The following is a 22,219-nucleotide window of genomic DNA, read 5'->3' on the forward strand; positions in this document are numbered from 1 at the left end:
TCTTCCCACTGTAACCCCACATGGTGGAAGGGCCTCTTTTAGAAGGCACTGAATCCTATTCGTGAGGGCTCTGGCCTGATAGTCTAATCACCCCTACTTTAAATATCATCCCCTCAGGGGTGAGGATTTCAACATTGGAATTTTGGGGGTGACATAGCTCATGTCACTGGGCGTGGTGAGCTATGTGTGGATTTATTGTGAGGACAATGAAGTTGAAGTTTCAGAGCCCCTCCCCAGGCTCCAGCAGTATGGTCACATGGTTGTAGGTTTTGATAAAATGTGCAAATGTTACATATCTTTATTCTCTTTCCTTCAGTTCATATGTTTCAGGCCCCATAAGACCCAGGTTCACCAGTGAGCAGTGTGCTGTACATGTGGAGAGTGTGTTGTATGTGTTCCCACACATGGCCGTTTACAAGAGCCTCCCTTACCGGGCATCGGCTGGTTCTGGTCCTGCTGGCAGAGGGGCTGGCAGGGCCGCTGGTGTCACCAGGCTGTCAGCCCTCCTGGCTCGGTCCTCACTGCCTGCTTCTTGCCCAGCCTCCACTTTCCTGAGAACATGTGCCCACTGGTGACTTGCTGCTCAGGCTTCAGTTGGCTTGCCTGTATTTCTCAGGTCCAAGGTGAGTGAATCCATTTTTCCATCTTTGGAGTGATCTGAAACCTTACACAGGCAAGTGCAATCAGGCCGGAGGAGAGCCAAGTTAAATGACCAGAGAAACAGCAAGGACAACACAGCTTCACCCACCAGCTGGGTCAGCCACATGGTTGCCTGTGGTATGATTTTCAGACCCCCTCCAAATTTCCCTCACAGCCTGACTGATCCTGCCATTTCACTCATTGCTTCTTCATTAAGTCATTGGTCCTGCTATGGTGGTTGGGCAGGGGACAAAAAGGTGTCAGAGAAAACCATTAAATCAGTTGCATGTCTGTTGTTAAGGTCTCACATGTAAGTGAACTGATTCTATGCTTCTGAACCATCTGGGAGCTGGGGAGACTCAGGGAACAGAACTCATTTATTGGGGGTGTAGATGGGGAGAGTGGCCAGAAGGATCCAGTAGGAGGTGCTCAATTGCTCCAGAAAAGTCCACTGAGCTGTGAAGACTGCGGCAGCCATGACCGGATGACGTGGGAGAAAGCAGGTTAGGAAGAGCAACTCCTTACACCAGCAGTTCTAGGGAGAGTGGGAGCCACGTGGCCAGATTGCCTGATGATGGGGATGGGGCTGTTCCTGCCAGTGCAGAAGGGGTGGGCGTTGTGATGGGAAGGGATTGAAACGACCGTGACTCTCAAGATGTTTGGTGCCAGGAGGTGGTAGGGTCCGGGACATGGGTGTGCATGTGTGGGATCAGCCAGAATTTTTGTGAGGACCTGTAACCGGGTGTTCCAGGTTCTTGGCCTCCCCGCCCCAGGAATCGGGGAAGAGGCCTGGAGGTGTGGTGGGCTCATTCAAGTAAATATTGGACCCAAAGAGTTCTGCAGAAAAGCACTTTATTAGGCAGAGAGAGAGAGAGAGCACTCCCTTGCTGTCGTGGGAGGGGATCCAGAGATGGAGTCTGCACAGGTGAGGGGCAGGGGAACTTTTAATCTGGGAGTTATTCCTGCCCCATTCAAGTTCTTGTCCCATGAGAGGAGTTCCTTCAAACTTCCGCTGGAGGGATTGATCTTTGACTTTGATATCAGATTGGCTGCCAGGCTTACAGTCCTCCCATAGCTTTTCGTGGGCTTTTTAAACAAAGGGAGCTCACCTGGGCAGTCTACCTTTCCCACGCTCGCGAAAGTTAGACAAAGGACTCTAGGCTCCCGTGTGGAGACGTGAAAGAAGGCAGGTTGGGCATGTCGCTGGGAAATTTCTGCTTATGAAACCATGCCCCTTGTGGACCTGGGAAGAGAAGTTAGTACAGTCCCTCAGACCCAGTTGGGAATCTAGCAAGGTGTTTTTGGAGGACCAGGCAATGCAGTTCCCTGCCCTGTGATAGCTGGTGTTGGACATGAACAGTGGGATTTAAGCAGAGGTGGGGTTAGTGGGTTCACACAGTAGAATAGGACCAGAGTCTAGTGACCCCAGCACATGAGGAAGCCTCTACCACTATGTCTGAAGGTGGTGACCACCTGAGCTGGGAAGGTGAGGGAAGCCAGATGGAGCTGATGGGCTGGGGGCGAGGGCAGAGGGCCCAAGGGTGGGCTTAGGCTGTGGGGCTGTGCTCCAAGCAGGGAGCTGAGTGCTCCATTGGGCCTGTCTGCAGGCTGAGGTTCTATGGTGGCAGTGGCTGTGGGGAGGTTGGGACAGGCACGGAGTCAGACAGCTCCCCAGGAGCGGATAGTTTTCTCCAGCGAGTCTGAGTCCCAGGCTGAGCACTGCAGAGGGGCCAGGTGATGGAGAAGGGCAGGTGGTAGCTACAAGGGCGTGAGGAGGGCCACAGGACAGCCCTGCACCTCCAGGAGGACACGCAGTCAAGGTCTGGCCCAGTGGGTGCTTGGGGCTGAGGGGATGGGGAGGACCGAACAGTGGAGGCAGTGTTCTCAGCAGTGAATGTGTGGAAACCCGGCCTGCCAGCTCTCCTACAATGGCCTAAAGTTTCTAAAGGTGGGTCGTCAAGAGTCTGGGTGTCACCTAAAGGGCTTATGGATTTCTACAAGATCATTCTGTATACAACATTCAGCCCCTTACAGCTGCTCAGGTGTCAACTAGAAGAGGAAGAGGCCTTTGATCGAGGCCAGCCTCCTTATTCTACAGAAGAGGCCCCCGAGGCACAGGGAGGTGAGGCTGCTCTTCCCCAGCAACTGCAAGTGCACAGCCTCTGGGGCAGAGCTTGAGACTGACCCTGCAAGTGCTTCATTGAATGTGAGCTGCTTAGCAATACAGTAATTGTACAAAAAATTCCCTCTATATTTTGATTCTTTGGTCAAAATGAAGATACGGTGTTCTTAAAAAGTATATCATTTTTCAGACTCATTTTTCTGTCGATTGAAACTTGACTATAAAGTTGGTACTACCCTACCTAGGAAAATCAAAGCATAATAAAGCTTTGGAGCCACTTTTGAAGTTAAACTTCTGATAAATGTCATTTTCAAAACTTCACATTGCATGAGAAGCTGGAAGAGCCACTAGCTGGTGCCATCTGGACAGGCTTACCTGGGTGTCCTCCTGTGCCCTGCACCATGGATTCCTTTCAGCATGAGCCTGGGACTTCCTTTAAAACTTCACATTCTCGGTTGTTTTGTCAAAACTACATTGTCACTTATTTATCAGCAATCCTTCATTTAGAGAGTCAGCTCACCGGTGCAAACCCCACTGGCAATGTCAAAACCAAGTGCCACAAACGTTTATTAAGCATTTAGGAAATATTACATAGATAACTTCTTTTATCCTTGCATGCCAGGACTCTTTCAATTACTTCAGTGACATTTTCCCAAAAATCTGAATTTTCACACTCAGGGCTTTTTTTGAATTTGGGGGTACCCTCCCTCCCCTGGCGGCCTTCTGTGTCAGCGGGGTACAATCTTGATATAGACACCATTTTTTGGACCTAGGGCAGATTTGGATTCTAGCTGCAGCGGTACCTAAAATAGAGAAAATTAAAATATTTGTCAAAGAGATAGTAGCGTCTCACTGTACTAATGAAGACTTGGAGGTTCAGGAAGGCCAAGTCCCTTGTCCAAGGTCACACAAGAAGAAAGCAGAGAGCAAAGCCCCAAACCTATCTTCCAGTGACTAGCCATCTCTGCTGATCCTCATCTTGCTCCCCAGTCCCGGCCAGTAACTGAGGGGTTTTGGGGAGAGCAGCTTCATTCTGTTTCTGCTCATGCGTGCTGTGGTCCAGCCTCACCGACATTCAGAAAGCTTTCTTATGTCCACCTTAAAAGGCAGAGCCGGTGGTGGACTGGGGACTTCAAAGAAAAGCCAAAGGATTACTCAAGAAGTCAGGTTTCCTCTGGAGCTGTGAGTGAAATGATGACCCAATGGCTAATACAGGCCTTCACAGCTGAGTCTCCAGGGTCTCAGGGCTTGGGCCTGTACTTGTCTCCTGTGGGAACCACAGCCCTCAAAGGCACCTGAAAAAGCTGCAGTTTCCAGCACGTGTCTGAGCAGACGTGGACCAATGGGGAGCCCTCTCAGAGTGGGAAGTTGGGGTGGGGAATGCAGAATGGGCTCAGCCTTGTCTCGAATTCAGAATGCATTCTCCCTGGATCCAGCAGGCTCTGGGACTCATGGCTGGTTCTTAAGCCGGGGAGTGCCAGGCGTAAGTGTTCTAGGAGACTGGTCTGGCTGCTGTACTGTACGTCGAGATCATGGGGAAGGGAGTCAAGCCCCACACACGTGGAAGTCCCGAGGCTGTGGGGCTGCTCCTCTGTCTGCCCCTTGACCTCACTTGGTTTGACTGGTGCTGCCGATCTGCCCCTCCATCTCTCCAGCCCAGAGTGTGTGGACGAGTTCACTTTCAGTACCTCAGACTGTTTCCTCCAACCAAGCTCATGATTCCTCCAGGACCAGCGGCCGGTCCCAGGTTCTCTGTCAGAGGCACTGCTTGTCTCAATCTAGAATTGTCATTGTCACTGTGTCCTTATGCTTTCCTATGCCCACCTCTCCAGGTCTGCAGCTGAACAGAGGGTTCTGGGTGGCAGGACCAGCATGATAGGTGCAGGGGACAGCAATGGTCAGGATGGGCAGGGAATAACCAACGCTGTACAGAGATGCAGCCGGATGTCAGGAAGGAAGGAGGACTTGGGAGTGAACAGGATCTGGGTCAGGACCTCTGTTTCTTTAATCTCTGGCTGCTCATCCATTTGTTCGTTAATGTTTATTGAATGAATAAGTGAGCACCTGCCATGTGCATGGCATCAAGCTAGATGCTGGAAAGTCCAATAATGAAAATGACAGGCTGGGTCCCTGCCATCACGAAGCCTGCAGTCCACCTGTGTTTCCTTATGCAAGTTATTTAACCTCTCTGAGCTTTGGTTCTTCATCTGAAGAATGGGAATATTAACACCTACTCTGTAGGATTGCTGTCAGCGTGAGGTGGGGGGGGCATATAAGCTCCCGACCTACTGTAGAGGAACTGGTCTGCTGGTTCTGGAGTGTGTGATGGGTGGGGCCGCATTTCAGGAAAGCCCAGCCCTCTAGGTGAGGACAAGGTTTGTGCACCAGTTGAGGACCTCAGGAATGAAAGCCTGTGGTGTTGGGAAGAGTCTGTGTCACCACCTGTGAGAGGGACCAGGCTGATGCCATGGGGACATGTGAGTGCATAAGGGGGGGAGGCAAAGCTGGGGGCACCCTTCAAGGAGCTGAAACCCCTCAGCTTCCCTTCCAAGCACACAGCACCTTACTCGGTCAGGAGGGGCCAGAGGATGTGTCCCCAGCTTCTGCAGGACAAGCCATACACTCCCCCCCAAAGACAGGCACGTCACAACTGCAGATGCCATTGTTTGTGCGCTTTTGGAAAGAGGGAAGAGCTACAGCAAGGTGAGGTCCAGCCCTGATGTGCAGAGAGCAATACTAATAACGATGGTCAGCACGTGCTCGGGTTAGTGCACCAGGGCTTATCTGAGCGCTGTGTGAACTCACTGAATCCTCACAGGATGTCGAGAGGCAGAGGGTATTATCATCCCTGATTTACAGATTAATAAACTGAGGCCAAGGGAGGTTAAGAAGCTCGCCCAAGCTGACGGAGGAAGAGCTCTGCTGCAGAGAACTGGGGTGCCCCCACCCCACCCCTGACCCCGCTCCCAGGGCAGTGGGGCCTCACCTGGGTCTCAGGGCAGGCTTGGAACCGGAACTTGTGCAGCACGTGGAGCAGTGTCAGCTTGACTTCCAGCAGCCCGAGCCGCACCCCGAGGCAGCTTCGTGGGCCGGCCCCAAAGGGCAGGTACGTGAAGGGCCGGTGCTGCTGCTGGGCCTCAGCCGTAAACCTGCAGGTCCGTGTGGTCAGGGCTGGCTCAGAACACCTGCTCCCTCCCCTCTGCAGCTGAGCCACCCCTGCATCTGAGACAAGGATGTCCCGAAGGCTCTGGGAGCTGGTGGCTGCTCATTCCTGAGCCTCAGTCCCGCTCTGCTCCTGGCCGCCTGTCTTCCTGCACAGCCCCGGCAGAGCTGAATTCACAGAATCACCTGCAATGTCCATAGCGCCCTCCCTGCCTCTCCTTAGGAATTCAGTGCATGGCTAATAAGCCCACAGACTTACCGCCACCCACAATTAGAGTCAAAACACAGCATCCCTGAACCACAGGGCTCGGCAATCACAGCCCTCACCTGGGCCCATGGCACCACCTCCCCTCCCACAGGATGACTCAGCTGCCACCTGCTTGCTTCCTTGGCAGGGTACCAGGCACCTCTACACCTCCCCAGCCCTCCCTGGGGGCCATGTCCTGCTTGCTTGCCCTGCTGGTCTCTTGAGCCACACTGGCAGTGCCTCCCTGCCCACACTTGCTTGACAGGCCCCAGCACTGGACAGTTGACCCACTGGGAGCTGCAGTACCTGGACGGCTGGAGGCCCTTCCTCGGAACTGCTGAATCTCCCACCAAACAGTGCATTTGCCTGCAGCGTGTGGCCCATGACAGTGAAGCTACATGGCACTCTTCTGTAAGAGCGAGCTCATTTCTTACTGCCTCTGGGCTTTATCGTGAGGCTGTAAGCCCCGTGGCTGCGGCGTGTTCAGGAGCTGCTGACTGTGGAATATTATCTGCATAGATCCCATTGCTCACACTTTCCCAGTGGCTGGGTTGTAGAGTTGGGCTGAGTTCAGTTGTTGGAGCCACGGAAGGTGAAAACACAACTGGCGCCGGCCCAGCCCTTCCCTTGCCAGATCTCACACACAGGGGATACTGACTGGTTCTGATGAGGACCAGGGTGTGGCCGCCTGCTCAGATGTTTCCAACCACAGAGCCCAGAAATGAAATAAGACAATGAACCGAAGCCAGGTGTTGGAAGGAGGGGACCCGGGTCAACCAGTGGACCCCATGAGTGTAGATTCACAGAGACACTGGCTGAAGCTGTTGTTTTGGCATAGCTGCCCATTTTTAAAACAGGAAATGATGTTCTGTTACTTTCCAGTGCAAACCTGAAATACAATCCTGTACCCCATGTCCTGGCTTGAATGAATGGGAGACAATCATTTGAAACTGCCTTGTTCCTTGCATGCAGGGCTGCTGAAATGCTAAATCTCTGGATTCACTTTGGAACTTGAAAAAATGATATAATTATTTCCTTTGGAAATCATGCCTTGCAAACATCTGTCTGAATTCCCATAACTTTTGACTACTGGGGACAATGTTGCTAAGTCTGTACCTCCTGGTTGCTGCCTCCACTGGTAAATTTCGATCCCACACACTCACATCCCTTCAGAACTCTTTAATGGGGGCAGCGCTCACCTTTCAGGGTCAAAGGTCTCAGGGCTTGGCCAGTGCTCTGGGTCATGGTGCAGGGCACCCACGGCCATCTCCAGCACGGCGCCTGCAGGGATGTGCTGCCCCAGCACCTCGCAGTCCTGAGCCGCCTCCCGTGTGAACCTGAGGGAAACACCAAATGCGGGTGAGGGGTGGCTGGAGGGATGTAGAGTAGAGACAAGAAGCAGAGCTCGGGGTGTGCTGAGCAGGCTGAGTCTTGAATGTGAAGATCAGCGGCAGGCAGCACAGTGTGTGGAATGAGGCTGGGGGACAGAGGACCCCCTGCTCAGCCCCCTTCCCCCACCCCATTAACCCTCACTGCCTAGGAGCCTGCAGCCCCAAGGCTAGGTTCACTTGGTCCTTGGTGAAAATTCACTCATCCATCCCTTCATGCATCCATTTGTCAAGCACTGAAGGGCCCCTCTTGTGCCCTGGGTTGGGGTGCAAAGTGTTTTGGAAGGATTGCTTTCATAGTGGGGGCTTGAAGGGTCATTCCTGGGCCACAGCCCTTCCTATCTTCCCATCCACAGTCAAGCCTCTTAAAACTGCCCTCACTCACCCTGTCACTCCCTCTGCTTCCATTTCACTGTCTAGCCCTGCTGCCTGGCATCTGTCCCCTCCCTCTCGTGGAAGGTCCCCATGCCAAGATCCCCAAAGACCATTCACGGGCATGACTGATGAATACCCCTCAGTCATCATCTGCCTTGGTTCGTCTGTGTCATTGACTGTCTTCCTCTTGCATGTTTCTTTGTTTTTTTCTGTTTTCATTTGGAAATAATTCTGAACTTACAAAAAAGTTGAAGAATACACGTAAGGTACCCGTGTATCCTTTACCCAGATTCACCTGCTGTTCATGCTGGGTCCTCCTCCTCCTCCTTCTTCCTTTTTCTTCCTCCTCCTCTTCTTTTTGTTTTCTTTTTTCTTTCTTTCTTTTTTTTTTTTTTTTTTGAGACAGGTCTTGCTCTGTCACCCAGACTAGAGTACTAGAGTGCAGCTGCGCGATCTCGGCTCATGGCAACCTCCGCCTCCCAGGTTAAAGTGATTCTCCTGCCTCAGCCTCCCTGGTAGCTGGGATTGTAGGTGCCCGCCACTGCGCCCAGCTAATATTTGTATTTTTAGTAGAGACGGCGTTTTACCATCTTGGCCAGGCTGGTCTCAAACTCCTGACCTCGTGATCCACTCACCTCAGCCTCCCAAAGTCCTGGGATTACAGGTGTGAGCCACTGTGCCCGGCCTCTTTCCTTGATTTCTAATAATATTATTTGTGTGGGTTTCCTCTTCCATCGCTGGTGCTCCTTCTCCCTCTCATTGGCTCTTCTGAATCCTCTTAAATCCTGGTGTTTCCCAGGGATTTTGTCCACACTCCCAGATTCGACTTCCATTATCTCCTAAGCCTCCTACCTCAGCCCCAGCCTGAACCCCAGGTTCTAATTTCTGCCCACAGACCTGGCCTCTCCCCTGGACAGTCCATAGGATCCTCGAAAGTTGGCCTGAGCAGCAGCAGATTGTCAGAATCTTCTCCTCCTTCTGTTTCCCACACAGGCTTGAGAAAGCCAGAAACTGGAAGCCATCCTGGACTCCTCCCTCCCCTGTCTGCAGATTCATCAGAAGATGAATATGGTGCCATCTCCATGTTTTACTGCCTTTTGTATGGTGCCATCTCTCCAGTTTTACTGCCTTTCAGGGTCCTCCTTAATTGAGATTCTCGTCTCTTCCTTGACCTCTTTTCCAATCCAGTCTTCTCATGACAACCAGAGCTGCGTCTCTGACACGTAGTTTTTTCTGCTTCTTCCCGAGGATGGCTGCCGAGGACAGGGCTCTGGAGCTGGGGCAAGTCCCAGGTGCTTGAGGCTCTGTGGCCCCAGAGCTGAGGCTGGAGTCGCAGTTAGTTGGTGAAACCTGTTGCTGAAAGTCAAAGGGCGTCAACGGGTGAAGTGAGGCCATGAATCGGAGAAGGCAGCAGATCGGAAACCAGGAAGACGGGCAGTGACTTGCGATGCATGGTGAGAGGTAGTTTAGGACCAGGGTTTGAGATTAAGGCCACGAGCAGGTTAGGGGTGTCGGAGGCTGCTGGCGTTAATGCAGTCTCCAGGTTTGTCTGGTCAAGCCGCATTCAGAGCTGAGCATCGGGCCGGTGTTCAGGGCTCCTGGTGCTGTGAGATCACACCCCAATCTGACTGCTGAAGCCCCTGTAGCTTCTGAAACATCTGACCCACCTTCCAATCCCCCAGCTTGGGTCTCTTCCATGAGGTCTGCCCATGACAGCCGTCTCTGGTTCCTGGGAGATTTCTACCTTCCTCACCTCACCCGTTTCTTATAATGAATACCCATGACTGCAGAAAACACCATTGAATCTCTCTCTCTTGCAACCTGAAAACCTGGCATGGCTCTCTTAAGCTTGTACCTTGTTGATTACGGCCCCGCAGGACACCCTGGGAAACAAGTCTGCCTGGAACCACGCAACTCAACTCTTGGGCTGAGCCTTGAGACCACCTGTGTCAGGGACTTCCTCTCTGCTCCAGAAAACTCTTGCCAAGGAAGATAAGCCTCTGAACCAAGAAATAACTTCACTGTTGGCTTCAGGAAATGAATGCAAACTAATTTGTCTGGGCAAACCGCTTTCCTATCAGGATGATGGTTCGCTTGCTTGAGCAAACGGTTCACTTACCAGACAGCAGTCTTACCTGTCAGAACTCCCTTCAACTCACCTGCCTGTATCCACTCATTACTAAATTGTTATGTCACATGCACAATTTCAAACATTCATTGCCACAAAAGGCCTGCCTTAAACCTCTGTAGCCCAAACTCCAAACCTTCTAAGTGTCCTTTCCTGATCTGCTGGCTTTGAGTTCCTGTTAAACAAACGTGCTGTCACTCTTCAGACCTATATGAAACCTTCTAGAAACAAAATTCGAGGTGCAGAGCTGAAGAACTGGTCTCTTCCTGAACTTGGGTAGGCTTTTGGACGTTGAGTGTTGAGTACATGCTCTCAAGAGTTCTGGTCGTGGCCGGGTGTGGTGGCTCACGCCTGTAATCCCAGCACTTTGGGAGGCAGAGGTGGGTGGATCACCTGAAGTCAGTCAGAGTTTGAGACCAGCCTGGCCAACATGGTGAAACCCTGTCTCTACTAAAAATACAAAAATTAGCCCTGCGTGGTGTCATGCGCCTGTAGTCCCAGCTACTCAGGAGGCTGAGGCACAAGAATCGCTTGAAGCAGGGAGGCAGAGGTTGCAGTGAGCCGAGATTGCGCCACTGCACACCTGAGCAATAGAGCGAGACTCTGTCTCAAAAAAAAAAAAGTTCTGGTTACAGTTGATTTGGGATTTTAAAGGATGAGATAGAGCCTTTTAGGTCAAGGGCAGAATTACAGCCCCAGCTTCTCTTCATCACCTCCCCACACCTCTCAGCCCAATTACTTCTGTGACTAGAGGTTTCCATTGAGAAGTTTCTCTCTGACTTCAGCATTATTCCACTTCAGCAAACCTGGCTCACAGCAAGAAAACAAAGCCCCGCTTCCTGCCTCCTACCTTCCAGACTTCCAGCCATTTCCTGTCCCAGGTAACATGGGGGTTGGGAGGAGACACCAGTCATAGCCTCTGTCAAGGCTGGGCCTCGAGATACCCTCCCTGTGTAGCAAAGGTCTGTCTCCCTAATGCATCCTGCACACAGGCGCCCACTCCTGCACCACCCCCACATGGCTGGAACCCATGAACAATCTTCTAAGTCTTAAGTCCTTCTCACAGGACATGAGAGCATCAAACGAGGACAGGCTCAAACCACCCATCAGCTGCCATGAGAATTCTGGAATCTTTCAACACCAGAATTGGTCCTGGTGAGGCTGGATTTATTTAGTTACTTATCTGCTGACCTGTTTATTATTTCATTGTGGTAAAATAGGTATCACATAAAATGTACCATTTGAACCGATTTTAAGTGTGCAGTTCTGTGGTGTCACTACATTCATTGTGCAATCATCACCGCCATCCAGTTCCAGAACTTTCTCCTCTTCCCCCACTGGAATTCTGTATCCCCTAAGCACTAATCCCTCCCCTCCCCTCTCCCTGGTCCCTGGCAGACAGCCTTCTAGCTTCTGTCTTTGTGGATTTGGCTCCTCTGAGTGATTCCTGGTGAGGGAAGGAAATTTGGGTTTGAAAATCTGTTCCCTGTTGTGTGTGTCCCTACCAATAGCTTCTTCTCCCAGAGAGGAGAATATTTGATCAGCTTGTTCATTTTACCCAAGGGCAATCGCATTTCATTTATACTTCACTTTTAAAGGGTAAACTATCTATCTATGCTTACATATGAATGTAACATTTCTAGAAGAATACTTACATTTCTATCTTTCTCTTCTCTAGGGGATGGGACTGGGATGAAGATGGCAGGAGGCCTTTTTAAAAATTTTATTCTCCTGCATCGTTAAGGAGACTTTTTCTTTTTCTTTTTCTTTTTTGAGATAGAGTCTCGCTCTGTCACCAGGCTGGAGTACAGTGGCATGATCTCAGCTCACTGCAACCTCTGCCTCCTGGGTTCAGGCAATTCTCCTGCCTCAGCCTCCCAAGTAGCTGGGATTACAGGTGTGCACCACCACACCCAGCTAATTTTTGTAGTTTTAGAAGAGATGGAGTTTCACCATGTTGGCCAGGCTAGTCTCAAACTCCTTAAGTGATCTGCCCGCCTCAGCCTCCCAAAGTGCTAGGATTACAGGTGTGAGCCACCGCACCTGGCTGGGATTGTTTTTTTTAAAATTATAAACATGCTATTTTGGCAATATAAATAATTAAAAATTAAAAATAATTCTCTGCTGGATTTTACTTCAAGCTGTAGGATTGGACTTGCCTAAATATCCTAGAGGAAATGCAATGATTACAGTAATCACTGTTACGCCCTGCTACTGCCCATAAAAGATTGAGAGTAACTCGTGGCTCCTTGCCGCCCCCTCTCTGTTATGAGCCTTTCATGTAACAGAGAGGAACAGAAAAAGGCCAGGGCTGCGGGAACCCATGGAGATCCTAAGCTGCTAATGCAATTATACGTGCTTGGAGCTGATAGCAAACACTAGCGCTGAAACAGGGCAGGCAGCTGGGGGTTGTGTCTGCACCCCGAGTTCCAAAGGGGCCAGACGAGGCTGTTCCCTGGCACCCTGCTTTTTGATCTTACAGCCTGGACCTGGAGGCAGATAGGGCCTTCCCTTCCCTGTAGACTGAGCCACGTAAGAGACCAGCAGAGGCTTCAGAACCGCACCGCACAGCAGCCCAGAGTCACCTCAGTGGTGCTCAGACAGGGCTGCTGTGCTTCCCACAAGGGCCATTCCAATTTTCTTCTATGAGTAAGTCCAAGTTGTGTCAGTACTTGGGAAAAGTCAACATGCTTTTTGAGATGAAATAAGCAAAAAGGCTCACTACTCCCTACATTCACCCCCAAATCTGTTGAGCAGAAGCAGATGGTCCTCTGGTCTACGTGAGAATTGTGACACCTTGCCTCTATCGTATCAGAAGAAAAGCTGGCAGAGCTGATAGGGCAAAAAATGCCTGTGGGGCAGGTGTGGAGCAGGTGAGGGGCGGGTGTGGAGGTGTGGAAGTATGGGGCAGGTATGGAGGTGTGGGGCAGGTGTAGGGCGGGTGTGGAGGTGTGAGGCAGGTGTGGAGGTGTGGGGCACGTGTAGGGCGGGTGTGGAGGTGTGAGGCAGGTGTGGAGGTGTGAGGTGGGTGTGGAGGGGTGCAGGGGTGGCGGTGTGGGGCAGGTGTGGAGGTGTGGGGTGGGTGTGGAGGTGTGGAGGTGTGGGGTGGGTGTGGAGGTGTGGAGGTGTGGGGTGGGTGTGGAGGTGTGGAGGTGTGGGGCAAGTGTGGAGGTGTGGAGGTGTGGGGCGGGTGTAGAGGTGTGAAGGTGCCGGGCTGGTGTGGAGGTGTGGGGCGGGTGTGGATGTGTGGAAGTGTGGAGCAGGTGTGGAGGTGTGGAGGTGTGGGGCAGGTGTGGAGGTGTGGAGGTGTGAGGCAGGTGTGGAGGTGTGGAGGTGCCGGGCTGGTGTGGAAGTGTGGGGCGGGTGTGGAGGTGTGGAGGTGGGGGGCGGGTGTGGAGGTGTGGAGGTGGGGGGCGGGTGTGGAGGTGTGGAGGTGGGGGGCGGGTGTGGAGGTGTGGAGGTGGGGGGCGGGTGTGGAGGTATGGGGCAGGTGTGGAGGTGTGGAGGTGTGGCGCAGGTGTGGAGGTGTGGGGCAGGTGTGGAGGTGTGGAGGTGCCGGGCTGGTGTGGAAGTGTGGGGTGGGTGCGGAGGTGTGGAGGTGGGGGGCGGGTGCGGAGGTGTGGGGCAGGTGCGGAGGTGTGGGGCAGGTTTGGAGGTGTGCGGCAGGTGTGGAGGTGTGGGGCAGGTGTGGAGGTGTGGGGCAGGTTTGGAGGTGTGGGGCAGGTGCGGAGGTGTGGGGCTGGTGCGGAGGTGTGGGGCTGGTGCGGAGGTGTGGGGCAGGTGTGGAGGTGTGCGGCAGGTGTGGAGGTGTGCGGCAGGTGCGGAGGTGTGGAGGTGTGGGGCAGGTGTGGAGGTGTGCGGCAGGTGTGGAGGTGTGCGGCAGGTGCGGAGGTGTGGAGGTGTGGGGCAGGTGTGGAGGTGTGCGGCAGGTGTGGAGGTGTGCGGCAGGTGTGGAGGTGTGCGGCAGGTGCAGAGGTGTGGAGGTGTGGGGCAGGTGTGGAGGTGTGCGGCAGGTGTGGAGGTGTGGGGCAGGTTTGGAAGTGTGGGGCAGGTGTGGAGATGTGGGGCTGGTGTGGAGGTGTAGAGTTGTAGGACAGGTGCAGAGGTGTGGGGCAGGTGTGGAGGTGTGCGGCAGGTGCAGAGGTGTGGAGGTGTGGGGCAGGTGTGGAGGTGTGCGGCAGGTGTGGAGGTGTGGGGCAGGTTTGGAAGTGTGGGGCAGGTGTGGAGATGTGGGGCTGGTGTGGAGGTGTAGAGTTGTAGGACAGGTGCAGAGGTGTGCGGCAGGTGTGGAGGTGTGCGGCAGGTGTGGAGGTGTGCGGCAGGTGCAGAGGTGTGGAGGTGTGGGGCAGGTGTGGAGGTGTGCGGCAGGTGTGGAGGTGTGGGGCAGGTTTGGAAGTGTGGGGCAGGTGTGGAGATGTGGGGCTGGTGTGGAGGTGTAGAGTTGTAGGACAGGTGCAGAGGTGTGGGGCAGGTGTGGAGGTGTAGAGTTGTAGGACAGGTGCAGAGGTGTGGGGCAGGTGTGGCGGTGTGGGGCAGGTGCGGAGGTGTGGTGCAGGTGTGGAGGTGTGGGGCAGGTGTGGAGGTGTGGGGCAGGTCCAGAGGTGTGGAGGTGTGCGGCAGGTGTGGAGGTGTGGGGCAGGTGTGGAGGTGTGGAGGTGTGGGGCAGGTGTGGAGGTGTGGGGCAGTTGTGGAGGTGTGGGGCAGGTCCGGAGGTGTGGAGGTGTGCGGCAGGTGTGGAGGTGTGGGGTAGGTTTGGAGGTGTGGGGCAGGTGTGGAGGTGTGGGGCGGGTGTGGAGGTGTGGGGCAGGTTTGGAGGTGTGGGGTGGTTGTGGAGGTGTAGGGCAGGTGTGGGGCAGGTGTGGGGTGGGTGTGGAGGTGTGGAGGTGTGGGGCGGGTGTGGAGGTGTAGGGTTGGTGTGGAGATGTGGGGCAGGTGTGGAGGTGTGGGGGGTTGTGGGGTGGGTGTGGGGCAGGGGTGGCTCAGGTGAGCGATGCTGGATGGAAGCTGGCCATTCCACTGTCCAACCGGTGCCCCTGCTCCTCCCCGCACACCTCACGCTGCACGGAGCTGAGTGGGCACTGCAGTTCCACCTACAGCACTCACTACCTCTCACCCACTTCTGCGGGGCCAGCCAAGCAGGCGTGTGTCCCCACTTAACCTCTAGGAAGGAGCAGCGTGGGGCTCACCCACGATCACACAGTAAATAAAGGCCAGGGCCGAGACTGCCTTCTATACACCCTCTAGACCCATTCAGTGAATTCTAACTACTTCATCCAGGTTCTCTAGTTTCTGTCTGGTCCTCAAATGAGATCACTGGCTTCCTGGTCCGCCTGCACTGACTTCCTTTTCTGCTCTGCTGTTCATGATGGGTCAGTGGAGAGTTGGCCACCGCGTTTCCATGTTGAAGAGCCTTTGTTACTCAACATGATATCTATACAAGGTCTCATGTGATGGATTCTTGACTGAGTTTAGGTCCAGGAAGTCCTCTTGCTGGAGAACACACCTGTTCAGCTTGGCTGCTCTCCCTCTTGGCCAGGAGCCCTGGTCACCAAGCCAAGGCTGAACCCCAGCTATCAGCCACCTCTGGGGCCCTGTAAGGCCTTCTTTCCTTTAAATGGCCTTTGTTCAGTTTGATCACTGAATGCTCAATCTTGAACTTCATTTTAACATGTACATCAGCTGCCCACAATCCCCTTGGAAGAAAGCTGGATATCAATCATGAAAAAAATAAGGCGGGGAGTGGTGGCTCATGCCTGTGATCCCAGCGCTTTGGGAGGCCAACGAGGGCGGATCATCTGGGTCAGGAGTTTGAGACCAGCCTGGCCAACATGGTGAAACCGTCTCTACTAAAAATACAAAAAATTAGCTGGGCATGGTGGCAGGCACCTGTAATCTCAGCTACTCAGGAGGCTGAGACAGGAGAATTGCTTGAACCCAGGAGATGGAAGTTTCAGTGAGCCGAGATTGCGCCATTGCACTCCAGCCTAGGTAACAAAGCAAGACTCTGTCTCAAAAAAAAGAAAAGAAAAGAAAAGAAAAGAAAAAAGATTGGATGACAGTTTGTGTGAGGCTCCCAAGAAGATCAGGGAAGGGCTGCACATCAGTTCGTAATGCTGGCATCGGGAGAGGGTGCCCAGAGCCTCTGAGTGACAGGCCTGCTTCCACAGCGAGATCTGAAACCCTGCGTGCTGGAGGATGAACCACACTGCTGGAAGTTTCTATATTTGCTTCTGGACTTGAACATTTGGACAATATCCACAACTGCATTCTTTGTAATGCTTTTGTTTTGAAATATCATTTTGAAATACCCTCAAATCATCTACATATTCTCTTTAAAAATGGTGAAAGTTATCTCCATATGGTTTATGTGATCTATTAATTCATAAAAATGCTGAGTGGAATTTATCACATACGGTTAATGCTTTGTGCTGCTTCTGTTTCTAGAACCTGAAACCTGGCTGTTATTTCACTCTCTGTAAGGATCTGGGGACAGGAATTAAGACACCCTGTCTATGGAGTGCCTTGTTTGAGAGAGTTTGAAAGAAGCACATTACTTGGTTCTACTCTCAAGGTACCCACAGGTTGGTATGACCGGCTGGTTGATGTGTACATTAGTGAAATGCCATGGAGTGGCAGGCATGCATCCAAGAATATAGCATGGAACATAGTTACAGCTCAAAGCTCTGGGGAGGAAGGGCAGGGAGGACCAGGTGAGGCAAGCCTGATGCAGACGTCTTGCGGGGTGGTGAGGCTTTTTGTGGGGGTGAGTTGTGTTGAAGCTCCAGGATGGGACAGCTGGGGGTGTTGGATGGCAGGAAGGAGCTCCCAAGCCTCAGACAGTCCCCTACTGGAATGCCAGCTCCAAGATCTGTCAGGGATTTTTATCTGTTTTATACACAGCTGATTTCCCAGTGCTTGGCACAGAGTAGATGCTCAATAAACAATTGCTGAATGAATGAATGAATGAATGAACGAACGAATGAATGAATGAACAGGCAGGGGAAATGGCAAAAGCCAGCAAAGGCTAGGAGACCAAAAGGCTGTTTTGGGTTGGGGAGAAAGGCCTTCTTAAGAAAAGGCCAGTGAAGCTTTGAGAAGGTTGTTAACCTATAGGAAAGCGGGCCAGATATCTGAGGTGCCCTTGGGGATACAAAGGAACCCAGGACTCAGGCATTGCCTCCCAGAAAAACGTGGTAACTGACGGAGGAGGGCCCTGACCTGCGGGGTAGTGCAGGGGGTAGGGGTAGGGAGTGGAGGCTGGGGTGGGGGAGGGGGCTGCGGCATACCTGAAAGCTGGTGGGTACATCCTCAGCGTCTCTGCGATCACCATGTCCAGATAGGGCAGGCCTTCCTCGAGGCTGCAGAACTCAGGGTCCGCCTAACAGAGGGGTCGTGACGAAGGGAGAAGTTCGGGTTAGTCCGACTCTCGCAGCATTTTGTCTTTTCCTTAAATTTCAATCTCGTTTCCAACTCTGGCAAATATTTAAGCAGAAATGCCACAAAATGGAAACTCGATACAACCCAAATTGCATCTGATTGGCACTCAGCGTGTTCTGTTGTGCTTACATCTCACGGTGCTGACCTGGGGCTCAGGGATTTTTGAGGGTAATACAGAGAAGTTTGGTTATAACGGCAGCGGCTGCCACAGCTGCCAGCATTTACTGGGAGTTTATGCTGTGGCCAACCAAGTGCAGCCGAGGCTCATTTACTCCTCCACCAAGCCAGGGTGGCAGCTGCTTCCCATCGCTTAGATGAGAAAACTGAGGCTCAAAGAGCCTGTCACATGGGTAGTCATTGCCAGATCATGAAGTTAAAAGGCAAATAGTGAAATAGCAAATAAAAAAGTTCATAACATCTATAAAGGATTAACAGTAACAAAAAACCAAAGAGCTACTACCAATCAGTAGGAAAAGACAACTGGCTAGAAAAATGGTCAAAGGATATGAACAGGCAAAGCAGTAGAAATATAAATTACCATGATAAAAATTGAAGTTGGAATGAGATTCCATCTGCACAAGTCAGCTCAGGAAGAGTTGGAAAATAGTAGATTTCAGGGGTGCAGATGTGGGGGGATCCTAACACCCCCTGGGCGACTCTCATGGAGTGACGCTGTCACTTCCCGGCTCGCCCTCCTTGGCCTGAAGATGAACACATGTGCCCATGAGCTCTTGAGCAGGGTGTGGGCGCCCCGGGGTGAAGGAAGCTTATTGCTGCTCTGCCGCTCTCCCCACACAGGTGGAATGAGTTAGCTGGTTGGTAGGTGATGGCCTCACTTTCTTCACCTAAGACAATGCTAATCCAGAAGGAGCCCCCAACGTGAGGGATTGCTTTCTTCCTTTCCCTCTTTTTCCCAGAGCAGCAGGAGGCCGGCCTCTAGGGAAAGTCCATTCTGAAGCCACCAACTTTCCAGGAATGAGCGCTGGGAGGCCTAGTTCCTCCATCTGCAGGGGGAGCCCTTCACAACCCTGGAGCAGCCACTGCCCCCCCTGACTGGGACCTCAGCCAGTTCTCAAAGTGAGCTCCCGGGGTGGGCGGAGGTCAGCAGCCGCAGCAGCACCACCTGGGAACTGCACAGCAGTTCAGAGGGGGCAGAAGGGCAGGGGCCAGGACACGTGGATTCTTGAGGTCCATAGCCAATATCTTAGCTAATCTATTATGGTGTGGCCATTCAATAAAGTGCAGCTGTTTAACGATGCCTGTAAATCAAGTTGCAGAAATTATATGTAGTTTAATCCCATGTCTGAGCCTGTTTATGAATTTAGAGGGCCAGGGTGGTATATTCCTACTTTGTCATAAAAATAACAAGGTCTTGTTGGTTTTCCCGAAGCTCTCCCATCTGCATTTCTGGGAAACTGTTCCTTTAGAAGGTTATCACTCAACCCCACACTTCCCACTCCTATCACAGACCACTGGGGCAGCTGGTTGAGCAAGTGACCTGTGAAAAGGACCTTGTGCATGGGGGTTAATGCTATGTGGTTGCTGTCTGAGAGTCTTTTTAACTTATCTTTTTTCTTTTTTTTTGAGTCGGAGTCTTGTTCTGTAACCCAGGCTTAAGTGCAGCGGTGTGATCTCGGCTCACTGCAACCTCCATCTCTCAGGTTCAAGCGATTCTCCTGCCTCAGCCTCCTGAGTAGCTGGAATTACAGGCATCTGCCACCATGCCTGGCAAACTTTTGTAGTTTTAGTAGAGATGGAGTTTCACCATGTTGGCCAGGCTGGTCTCAAACTCCAGCCTGCCTCAGCCTCCCAAAGTGCTGGGGTTACAGGCATGGGCCACCACAGCCAGACATAACTTTATCTTTTTTTTTTTTTTTTTTAAGACGGAGTTTCACTCTTGTTGCCCAGGCTGGAGTGCAATGGAGTGATCTTGCTTCACCCGAACCTCTGCCTCCTGGGTTTAAGCAATTCTCCTGCATCAGCCTCCCAAGTAGCTGGGATTACAGGCACGCACCACCATGCCTGGCTAATTTTTTGTATTTTTAGTAGAGATGGGGTTTCTCCATGTTGGTCAGGCTGGTCTCGAACTCCCAGCCTGCCTTGGCCTCCCAAAGTGCTGGGGTTACAGGTGTGAGCCACCGTACCCGGACATAACTTTATCTTTGAATCTGTGCTGTGGAAGCCTGGCTCATGCATTCCCCTTGCCCCCGACACTGCCGTGGCTGCCTCCCATGACCAGCTCTCAGCCACCTGTGCTCTCTGCCTGGCTTCCCCCTTTCTGTCCTGAGCTATGGCCACTGTTACTGTCCACACTTCACAGGGTCCTGGCTACAGGCACAGAGAGGGCCAGGATAGGGTGCATGCACCCTGTAGCATCTTGGGTGGGCATGGTGGTGGCCGTCCTTGCCCTAGGCTGTCAGCACACAGTGTATGTGGCGGGGCTGGCCAGAGGCTGAGTCTTGTTGGGGTAAGCCTCTGCCTACTCCTGGCCCAGGCATTGAGTGTGTCATAGCACAGAGGTTTAGAGGTCCTTGGAGGTTAGTCTGCTGTGGCTGGCTGGGGAAGGCTGTGGGAAGTGGAGACATCTGGACCAACTTCCCTAGACTCTGCCTCCCTGGCTGGGTCTCAGTCATGTGTCTGGTGGCTGACAGGGCCCTTGGACACTTGGAAGGGTCTGGACTCCCTCAGCCCATCTAGTATGTCCAGACCTGAAAGAGCGCCCCCTTTGGGTGAACCTGGAGGCACCTTAGCTTCCTGCTTCCAGTCTTCAAGAGTTTGCTTTGTGTTTGTCTCTTCTGGCCAACGAGTCACAAAACACCAATTGTGTAATTTCAGTGATTCTGCACATGAGTTAAAAGTGCTGAAATTTACATTTAAGTCCGGCATTGCTTGATAAAAAGACGAATGGTAAAATGCTTGCTAATAATTTAAAATTTGGAGTTTTCTTTACTTAGAATGTCAGTAAATAGAAAATAAAAAGCACCACGACAAGTCAAAAAAGAGGCTATGGAAGAATTGAAGAAGCTTGCTGAGTACCACGACGGGCACTTCCCCCCGCTTTGGGAATAAAGGCTACCACACTTTCATTTCTCATCCGGCCTCACGGATCCTGTTGCCAACCCGCATGCCAAGATTGACTGGCCCAAGGGACCAGTCTGGAAATTTGGATATGGGACAAAGAAAAAGAAGTTTTTCTCCAGCAGGCGGCAGTCAACACAGGTAAGTGGAGAGCCGTTGTCAGCCACATTACGCCTTGTGGATTAATGAGCAGCAAACACCAGGTGGCCTCAAGAAAGAGGAAACGAATCAGATGTATGCAACAAAACCGAGGCAAAGGACAGAGAGACCATTTCTTGGTGCCCATCGGGTTCCAGTTCCTGTCTGCCATCTGCTCCTGGCAGGGAACCCTGTGGGTGGCATCTTGGTACCTTCCAACAAGAAACCCCTTGTGGCTGAAGTTATTGATGTTCTGAATCCTGTTATATGCAACCAAATGAATCTTAACAAATGCAGGAATATACATATATCAAATAAGAAACAGAGCTGCGGCACACCAAAACAGAGAACTATAGCTCTAAAAGAGAAACTGGATCTGCGAGCAGCACCCCTAATGGGTAAACGGTGTTGGTCCCCCAAAGAAAACTGTATGGTTTGTAAGCTTTCAGGGTTTGTCAAAGAAAGAAAACTTTCTGAGATAGGCTAAGGGAATTTTATGTTAGAAGATCAAAGTTTTTATTTACTCTTTCCCTAGATGGGCTTTTGTTTTTTTTCAGTGTTTCTAGCTTTTAGATCAACATACACCTGTAGGCCGGGCATAGTGGCTCACGCCTGTAATCCCAGCACTTTGGGAGGCCGATGTGGGTGGATCACCTGAGGTCAGGAGTTTGAGACCAGCCTGGCCAACATGATGAAACCCCATCTCTACTAAAAATACAAACAATTAGCTGAGCATGGTGGTGGGTGCCTGTAGTCCCAGCTACTCTGGAGGCTGAGGCAGGAGAATCACTTGAACCTCGGAGGTGGAGGTTGCAGTGAGCTGAGATCACGCTACTGCACTCCAGTCAGGGCAACAAGAGTGAAATTCCATCTCTAAAAAAGATACGCATGTAAAGATCTTGGTTCAGCAGTTCTACATGTGGCTGCATGTTAGAAGCAGCCAGATTTTTTATATCTTTAATATAGATGGATGCTTGGGCCCTACTCCCCAGTGCTAGTCTGAGGTGGGGCCTGGGTACCAGCTCTCCTTTCATAGCCCCCTGTCCTAATGTGCAGTCAGGGGCATCAGTCTGTCTGAGAACTACCCTAGCACTTCTCCACATTGGAGGAGTGGACAGGTGAGGCAGAGAGATGCACACACCTTACGTGTTAGTCGAACCAGTGAGAAAACAAAACTCAAGTCCCTATCCCAATTACTGGCTGGTCCACCCAGCCGTGGCTGGCTTTGCCTGCAGCTTTCAGGAACGCAGCAGGGACAGAGCGGTCCTGAGCAAATCCTGCCAGCAGAGGGCAGCAAGCGCATGGTAAATGGGGACTTCCCATCCCGGGAAAGGACCTTGGAAATCCTCGCAGGATCCTTCAAGACAGAGAGGAGTAAAATGAGGCCCAGAGAGGAAGGACTGTGAACCCAAAGACTCAACGCAGAACTTACTCTGAGTGTCCTTGTTCATTCGCCAGTCCTTCAGTGGGCACCTTGGATGGATCGGGTGCTGGACTGAGTGCCA

At 52.2% G+C, this 22,219-nt stretch overlaps 1 protein-coding gene across 2 annotated transcripts in view; it reads right to left on the reverse strand.

The window, feature by feature from the left end:
• Positions 1-3,310: 3,310 nt before the first annotated feature.
• TBXAS1 (thromboxane A synthase 1) overlaps positions 3,311-22,219 on the reverse strand; it is a 182,741-nt gene continuing 163,832 nt past the window's right edge. For both annotated transcript variants that reach the window (XM_012447508.2, XM_012447509.2), the window contains 4 exons: positions 17,348-17,439; positions 7,370-7,507; positions 5,748-5,910; positions 3,311-3,564 (listed from right to left, as the gene is read on the reverse strand). In XM_012447508.2, the coding sequence (XP_012302931.2) occupies positions 3,490-3,564; positions 5,748-5,910; positions 7,370-7,507; positions 17,348-17,439 (468 nt within the window). In that variant the 3' untranslated portion in view covers positions 3,311-3,489. The remainder of the gene's footprint in view (positions 3,565-5,747; positions 5,911-7,369; positions 7,508-17,347; positions 17,440-22,219) is intronic.

The sequence above is a fragment of the Aotus nancymaae genome, unplaced genomic scaffold (genome assembly GCF_030222135.1).
Source record: "Aotus nancymaae isolate 86718 unplaced genomic scaffold, 86718_ANA_hifiasm-v0.15.2.pri h1tg000002l, whole genome shotgun sequence".
NCBI classification, from domain to species: Eukaryota; Metazoa; Chordata; class Mammalia; order Primates; family Aotidae; genus Aotus; species Aotus nancymaae.